This window comes from Sinocyclocheilus grahami, unplaced genomic scaffold, assembly GCF_001515645.1.
Source record: "Sinocyclocheilus grahami isolate Dianchi unplaced genomic scaffold, SAMN03320097.WGS_v1.1 scaffold175.1, whole genome shotgun sequence".
Taxonomy (NCBI): domain Eukaryota; kingdom Metazoa; phylum Chordata; class Actinopteri; order Cypriniformes; family Cyprinidae; genus Sinocyclocheilus; species Sinocyclocheilus grahami.
This window is the reverse complement of record NW_015505354.1, coordinates 1,342,305-1,350,870: the sequence shown is the minus strand read 5'-3', so window position 1 is coordinate 1,350,870 and position 8,566 is coordinate 1,342,305. Positions and strand designations below refer to the sequence as shown.

The following is an 8,566-nucleotide window of genomic DNA, read 5'->3' as shown; positions in this document are numbered from 1 at the left end:
TGCGAGAATGAAGTTCTGACTGCCCAGATCCACCACACAGAAAAAGAGGGTGTCAAAGATCAACAGCACAGCCTCATTACCATAAAAGAGGACATCAGCGAATGAGTGAGAATCATCTGAGAGAAGATAAACACAAAAATCAGTATCACTCAAAACACTAAATGAGTTGGAATTATGCTTGGATATGATTAGCAGTGTTTTTTTTTTTTACCATTATAGAAGATGCTTTTATCCAGTGGCTCTATAAACTCCATACCGATGATTCTCTCAAATAGCAGCTTATCTTTCACTATGTAATCCATCTCACGATGTGCCTGAGAAAACAGCATTCAGAGTGAGCAAAACAACACCAACAAAACATAATAAACTATGGGGAAAATCACAAGCATCAATGAAATGCAATCCTCACATGATCAATGACAGAGCCCAGGAACCGGTTCATAGTATGGTAAGCTTTTGTGCTCTGCTCACATGGATTGGCTGAAGCATCCACCAACCTTGAGGGACCACTTCTCTGAAGGGGTAGAGACATTGTTAGCCACTTTCACCGAGATTGAATTTTTTGGGAGATTATTTAGCTACACTTTGCGTACAAAAGTAGCCGTGTCTCATTTCGAAGGCTGTGCCCTCCGGAGGTCGCATTCGAAGGCTGCATACGTCATCGAGGCTGTCCCATTTCAAAATAGCAAGTAGGACACTCCGAATGCGACCCTCTTTCACAGGAATTTGGAGGATGCATGAGGTGTATCCTTCGTTGCTACAGATAACCCACAATTCTTTGCATCGGTGTAAACATCCGTAGTTTCTTTGAAAACAACGCTGGCAGATGTAACTAAAGACTATAGAACACCCTTAAAGGGACTTTGATGCAACGTTACACACAAGTGAAGATGTAAATGTAAAAATATAAGTATAAGCAAGTTTTTCTTTTTTTATGTAGTATTACCTCAGTTGGTAGATGTGGTAAACAGGATTACAAGTGTTTAGTGATTTTTAAATGTTGAGAACATTACTTAACTAGCAAGGCGAGAAATTGTTAATTTGTTTAACCCTCAGGTATTGTACATTTAGGGGTCGCTTTCATATTGTTCACTGTAGAAACTGAATGGAGACAATCTTATAATAATTTTAAAATAAAGTGATTTCTACATTTAGTTTTATGAAATTAATGTTCAATATTTTAATCTTCATTTAACTAGCGTGAGAGCGCAACGACGCTATATATGTGTTGGCATAGCAATGTGATACTTCCTGTTTTCCTTTTCTGCCTGTCCTACGAAGGCCTTCGAAATGAGACACAACTATAGTCTTCAGAAGTGAGCTAAATCTGACAAAACCAGGGATCACTGGATGTCTTCAAAGATAAAAATGATTCATAAATAAAGTAAATTGTGATTTTCTAAAAAGTTACACGTTTTCTTGTAAGTAATAATAAATTTTTTAAATATGAAAATCTTTATCATTATAGACTTTGTTAAAAAACAATAAAAACATATGCCTTTACGTAGATAAATAAATGTAAGTGTTTATGTTTGTGTTTATACCCAGTTGATTGGCTCGATTATCCGGTCATACTGTGCTCGCAGGCGGTTGGTTATTGAAATCTGAAATGTCTGAGTGTCTGAGTTTGGCAAAAGTCCCCTTTGGCCACACAGATTCTCCTAAAACACATAAAAATAAAATAAGTCTTCCATATAAACTTCTATTATTAAATGTACGACTCAAAATGTATCCTACCGCCTCCCTCTTCAGGTTTGTATTCATCTCATCCATGTTAGTGTCTGCATGACCATGAACAGAACGTCCATGAATGTAGTAGCCAAAACATCGATGAGACAGCAGCAGCACTGAGATCTAACAGACACATACACATACATTCAAATGAAGAAAAGAAAAGACAAAAATCAAGCAACATTAAAGCATTACATACGTTACAGTCTAAAATTGTACACTTATTGGCTATGAATTATAGTTTATTTGCTCAACTGCAAAGAAGCTTTCTAACCTAATACTTACATTGCTGATTGAACACAGATCCACAAACTGGCGAATCTTGTCTTCAACAAAGCGTTCATGGATTACTTTGAAGAATGTAATCTAAAGCAAAACGACACAAAAATGAACAAGTGAAACACCACAAGTGACACAAAGAGACAGGCTGCTTGTCTTTAAGTATACATGTTCTCACCTGTATTAAGCCAATGCAGAGCCACATTGCAGAAGCCACGCCGTAGCGGAGTATGAGGCTGTATGGAGGTGTGTATGCCTCCGGAGACGGATGCAGGTCGGATGAGGGGTCTCTTAGAGCCAAATTTGAGAACCCCACCACCTGCAAGCACAACATTCAACATTTGTTAAGACAGTCCTTAACAAAATAGCAAGCTCTTTGAAAGGCCAGTTTGGGAAATAGGTTTTGAGACAAACTAGATGTTTTAGAACAGAGCTGTAGTGTGTTGTTACCCTCACCTCCAGAAAGAAGAGCACAGCGATGACCTGAAAAGTGGGGTTGATCTTGCGAATGGTCTGAATCTCATTCCACTCATTGGCCACAAAATATGTTCTCCAGATACTGACAGGAGATGCTTGACTTTTTGCTTCACCAGACCCTGAGCACATTACAACATAATTATAGAATATGTATTATTAAAAAAATATAAAACTAATTTGATTAAAAGTGTACAGTTTGTATAGATATAATGGAACATGCATTTGAGAAGCACATTTGAGAAACATTGTAATTACCCTCCACATGTTTACTGGCTTTACCACGAGGTCTTTCCCAGTCTATGAAGAAAATATCCACAGACAGCTGAACAAAGAGCTTATGAAGAAATTGTACAGTCTGTGACAGAAAATAAAGTTGGGTTAAAGAAGGGAAAAGAAAGACATATACTTAAATAAGCAACCTATAGCGTATAAGCTAATATTCATATTTGTACTCACCTTCAAAGCAAAGGCACAGCCAACATAAACAACAAAGCGCTCCTCCTGCGCTGGTAATGGCAGCAAAACAGACACAAATAGCTGGGCCTGGAGATATACAAAAGGCCTTTTCTTTATAGGTTTTAATTTCTGTTTTAAGGCGTGTTCACATTGGTGAACGAATAAGATTCATTCTTTTGTTCACATGACCAGAGCTACAGCTATTATATAAAACTATGACTTGATGGCACACACAAACAGAGTATAAACAGTTTGATAACATGTAAATACTGTCTGACTTCCTTTCTGTGACAAGTGGGTGTCAGAAACGCAATGTTGCACAGCGCTTGTCTTGATGTGAACAGGCCTTTAGACCTAAAGAGCTCCATCAAAAAATAAAGAGTAGGCTACGTATAGACTGCACATCCTAGCAAAGAATTTCATTTAACAGGACAGTGGAAGAAAATCACAGAAACACAGATAATAAACTGATATCTGAGAAGTGGGTGAGACTACATTAACAATAGAAAAAGTTAAAGACTTGCCTCCACTGTCTGGAAAATATTGAAAGGAATTGAAGAGCAAAAGAAAGAAAAAAGGAGGAAAAAAAGACTCATGTAAGGCTTAATCATATTCATAATAGACTAGCCATTATTACTTACAGACATGACGAATGCAAACCTTAAAGAATATGAGCCAGTAGAGGCCTGTTCCAACAGTGATGATGAAGAAAACATTTGCCAGGTCACCAGCATAGAACACCAGAAACTTCATAATGGTCTGAAACAGAAAGGACATTATTATGCATCTGTGTTGTTAATTGTGTTTATAATCACCTCTGAATGTGAGTCTTTACCTGCAGGTCAATGAGAGGAGATGCGATTCTTCTTTTCCAGCTTGCTGTCTTCAATAAAGAGTGGACAACAGCCATCCCACCCAGCACACCAAGAGCAATCTGGATATGAATCCACATATGAATAAGCTCACCAACATAAAACAGAAAACTGATTTTCGTTGTTCATACTCACATCAGTTTTGACCCGAGCTTCTTCCTGGTCCATCGTATATTCAAGAGAGAATGACACCTGTACATATGTACATAAAACAGAAATCAACCCATTTGGCTGATCATATAAGCACTTTAAAATGTGTAAAATATTTATCATTTATTATTTTTACACTGTATCAATCTTAATGGCAACAGAATAAAAGAACTTTAGATTAATTTCATTAACATATAAAAACATGCTGAAGACTTACTGTAACAGTCTGTGTGGTGGGGTCAGTGACAAGTATATCCGAGTAAGTCACAGTCATCAGAGGGGGGTACACCTGTCCCTTCTGTGTATTCGTCACCAGCTGAAACCTGTTCAGTGCAGAACATCAAGCTTAGTGTGACCTCACACTATGTGAGTTTTATGTGTTTGTGAGTGTGTAGTACTTACCCGATCTTAATGTTAGAGGCCACACGTATGACCTTGGGTGAAGAACTCAAAGACTTTTCCCTTCCACTCAATGTGTCCACAAGCATCAGCCTCCGGGTCAGGTACCAGTTATTCATGCTAGATCCTGACACGAGAAATCAGCATGGTGATAAAGGAGCAAGGCCTTCATCACATATAATGATGATATGAAAGTGTATGATCAAAAGATGTGTTTGTATGTTGTACCCTGATTAGTGAACTGGCCATTAAACTGCTGGTTGATATTTAGGAGAGGCACTGCATGAAGACGCTTGTCCTCCTGTGGCTTCTGAATGACCAGGAACACGTCATAGAACACAGGCTCCGGATACCCATTCAGAAGCTCTGACACAGACAGCACACACTAAGAAAAAAAAAAAAAAACATTAACATACATCAACATATTCAGCTGAAAATAAAAACATGTATATTGACCAAACTGAGAAACATATTGCTAAATATGGACCACATATGAACAACAACAGAAGAAAGGTGAGACTTACACTCTGCTTGTAGGCTGTCCCAAACATGAAAGCGGACTGTTGTCTGGTAGGGGTGTCTGGACAGAGCTATAGAGGATTTAATTAAGCATATTTGTCTCTCTCACAATACTTTTCCATTTCAAAAGAAGTTAATAGAATTTCTAAAGACACATTCTAAGAAATTGCAAAAATGTTACCAAGTGTAAAAAAAAAAAGAAAACTTCAGAAATTCTTAAATATTTTCTTAGGAACGTCACTGTATGATGGGTTATGCCAAAGACTTGCAAATAAACTCGATGAAAAACACCTTAAATAAACATGGGTGCACACTATTTGTATCTCAACTGGCTTGATGAGAGTTCAGCACTCTGCATCACGTTTTTAATGTGCTGTGTATTTTAAATAGTTTTAAAAAACACAAAACATTCTGTGAGATTCTATACCCCCTTGTGACCATCTGTGTCCTGTTGCATGCATCAGCATTATCATTACATAACTCAGTACCAGACAATCACAAGACAAGATTTATATTGCTGTTTTTTCCTAGACTGTCTCAGTCTATTCCCTGCTTGTGCTGAGTTAACAGATTTACTTCCTCTGTAACTTCTATATAACGAAGCCCCTCACAATAAAGATTTGAACCTTGAGTGAACTACACTTGTGTCTGTGTCATTCTTGGCTCCCTGATGTCAGCTTCTGTGCTCCACCGCTCAACTTGATCAGATCTGCTCAGATAATTTAATGGATAATTTAACAGTTGGGGGCTCATCCACAAAGGGGGGGGACTCTCCCTGTGAACCAGGGGAAAGGCTCAGAGAGCAAGGAGGCAAGCCGCGCCGGAGATCAGGGGAGGACCTACAATAAAAGGGGTAAGTGTTTTTGGATATTTCTGAAATGAAATACAGTGCTTACCCCTGTAGGATCCTGTTAGTATCTCGTAAAGAGACGAGATCGGTTTAATCACTAGTTGTTAGTGGGGCTTTGGCTCCATTGTTGTTACACTTCAGCTGGCAACAGTAGTTGGATAGACTATTATTGTGGAGAGTGATTGGTTAATCACTAGTCGTTAGTGGGATTTCGGTTCCATTGTTGTTACACTTCGGCTGGCAACAGTAATTATTTGATAATTATTAACGTGGAAAGTTTTATGAATTATGAGTTTTATGGATTTATGAAATTAAATCCGATTGTTACTGCATGTTGATACATTGTGACCATAAAAGAAGGTGTTCTAGAGGACGACCCAAACACAGTTTGGCGAGAGTCCAAAATTAGACAACACCCAATAAAAGAAGGTGATTTTAGAGGCGATCAGGACCAAATGTCTTGTGAAAGCCAAATATAGGCTAATCACCCACGGTCACAATACGATACATGCACTACAATTGAGGTTGGGCGTTCGAGTACAGAAGAATTTTGTGCACATTAATTATTAAAAAAAATTAAAAATGGGGGATTCGGGGCCCAGATAGGAAACAAGTTGCTGCTTATGTAGCTAAACAAAATTGCCCCACAAAAGGAAAACCGCCACTATACTACATGTATGAACCCTCTGCACCGCCCTCGGTGAAACCGCTGTCTGTAAAGTTTAAAAATACACATACTAGTCCATATGCTGAGGCATATGGTCAGTTATCTGGCAACACAACTGAACCGTCAAATTTGACTCAAAATGCAATGGTATGGGTAAGAGCTGGAAACAACATCAATGTTAGACCATTAAAAATGTCGGACATGGAATCAATATGCAAAAGTTTACCTTCCCCTCAACACCCTGGTAAATTTGTAACTATTCTGCAAACACATACAAAATATGCTCACTTTTCTGGTGCAGATTACAGGGCAGTTCTGTTAAGAATATTGGAGGGGGATGTAACCAAAGCAATGTTAACCACTGAGTGTCCGACGCGGAGTCATGATAATGATAAAATAACAGGCTCAGGCACGGCTGCAAATCGCCATGAACATTTTTGGAGAAGCCTGAAAATCATGACACTTTCTTCCAAGAACTAAGAACCTTTTTAGATAAACGTCTAGGTATTAGACAAGATCTATCATTCGCTGCGAATACAAAACAGAAACCTAAAGAATCTGCTTCAGACTTCTATGTGCGCTTCAAAAAGGCATGGATTGAAGAGTCTAAACTCCCATTGAATAATGAAATGAAGGAGGCTTTGTTTATAAATACCTTCTTGAATAACATGCAAGCTAAACAAGCACAATTGATCAGAATTACAACCACAAATTTGTATGATATGGACATAGACGCAATAGGGAAGCGAGTTAGGGAACTAGATTCATCTGATGGTTTCATAGTGAATGCTATGTTTACAGGGTAGCGACATCAGTGAAAGTTGCATGAGCAAGAAGCAGAAGTGAAGCCATATTTGGACCAACAAGGAAGATCAGAAATAGTGTGCTATCACTGCGGAAAAACGTCTCAGGTTACGTATGTAACCATGGTTCCCCGAGTAGGGAACGAGACACTGCGTCATCTAGAGGTCGCTATGGGGGACGCCTCGACGTGACCCGTGTCTGAAGCATTCATTAAAAAAAACACCAACAACATGTTGGCCGGCGATAGCCTATGACATCACTACCGGTACGACTACAGTATAAATAGGCGCCGGGAGAACACGTCATCCGCTTCTTCGTCTGAAGCTTGCGTCCGAAGCGTGGCAGGAAACCTAGAGGATGCAGGGTCTCGTTCCCTACTCAGGGAACCATGGTTACATACGTAACCTGAGACGTTCTCTTTCAAGGGAACTTCGAACTGCGTCCTCTAGGGGTCGCTATGGGGAATGGTATACCCACGCCACCATGCATCCACATAGATGGAGTGGTGCCCAAGGTGGAACCGGGGCCTAACCGACTCAAGAAAGGGCACGAAGCCGCCGCGCGTAGCCCCTACCATACAGGATTTTAGAAAGAACGCAAAAAGCTTAATGTGCGAACTTACCACAGTGTGGATTTTAGAAAGTGCACAGGGACTTCGCGTGCGCACTTACCATATCATGGATTTTAAAGATATCGTTCTAAGGGGCCCTCGTGGCACTCTGAAGGAGCCGACCATAGATGGAAATGGCGCATTCCAAGAACAATACGTCTGAGAAGCACCAACTCATCCTCATGGTATAATGCTGGAATGGCTAGCAATAAGTTACCTAGCTGAGGGAGAATAACACCCAGCTCTCAGCCGAGAGGGGGCTTGGCATGTTCATTAGAAATCCTGAAGGGTCAGCATACTGCAAGCTTAGCCAAAAACTCAGCGCATCAGGGAGGCAGAGGAAGGGCCTAGTTCGCCTGATGTTCCCAGTTCCAGGTGCTCTAGGAAAACAGAGAACGCAACTCTCCACATGAGAGGAGAACTCAAAATTCAGAAAAGGAGTAGCGTGCTCATAGGCAACCCTCTGATAGAGGGGAGCACTGCTAAACACCACCACGAGAACAACTCACGGAGCGGGGAATTCAACTCCTCAGAAGGGGAGAAAACTCGAACGCTCGTAAGAAAGCACCATGCTCATAAATAACCCTCTACAGTGAGGGGAGCGATGCTTTAAAAGTGTATCAACAGAGACACATTAGTTGAGTGGAGCCCAAGGCGAGTACCGGGGCCTAAGCCAACTCGGAGAAAGGGAACGAGGCTAACAACGCGTAACCCTTACCATACAGGATTTTAGAACGTGCTCAGAGTGCTCA

General features: G+C 40.2%; 1 protein-coding gene across 1 annotated transcript in view; it reads right to left on the bottom strand.

Annotated features, from left to right (window-relative positions):
* The window catches only part of LOC107593716 (meckelin-like), a 32,151-nt gene that overhangs the window by 10,534 nt on the left and 13,051 nt on the right, over positions 1 to 8,566 (bottom strand). Inside the window, exons 11-27 of the mRNA XM_016283569.1 lie at positions 4,889 to 4,954; positions 4,593 to 4,749; positions 4,368 to 4,491; positions 4,183 to 4,288; positions 3,951 to 4,007; positions 3,779 to 3,877; positions 3,604 to 3,702; positions 2,944 to 3,030; positions 2,743 to 2,842; positions 2,467 to 2,606; positions 2,189 to 2,329; positions 2,017 to 2,097; positions 1,738 to 1,854; positions 1,545 to 1,661; positions 410 to 514; positions 212 to 314; positions 28 to 116 (exon numbers count right to left, since the gene is read on the bottom strand). Coding sequence (XP_016139055.1) covers positions 28 to 116; positions 212 to 314; positions 410 to 514; positions 1,545 to 1,661; positions 1,738 to 1,854; positions 2,017 to 2,097; positions 2,189 to 2,329; positions 2,467 to 2,606; positions 2,743 to 2,842; positions 2,944 to 3,030; positions 3,604 to 3,702; positions 3,779 to 3,877; positions 3,951 to 4,007; positions 4,183 to 4,288; positions 4,368 to 4,491; positions 4,593 to 4,749; positions 4,889 to 4,954 — 1,788 coding nt within the window. The remainder of the gene's footprint in view (positions 1 to 27; positions 117 to 211; positions 315 to 409; positions 515 to 1,544; positions 1,662 to 1,737; positions 1,855 to 2,016; positions 2,098 to 2,188; positions 2,330 to 2,466; positions 2,607 to 2,742; positions 2,843 to 2,943; positions 3,031 to 3,603; positions 3,703 to 3,778; positions 3,878 to 3,950; positions 4,008 to 4,182; positions 4,289 to 4,367; positions 4,492 to 4,592; positions 4,750 to 4,888; positions 4,955 to 8,566) is intronic.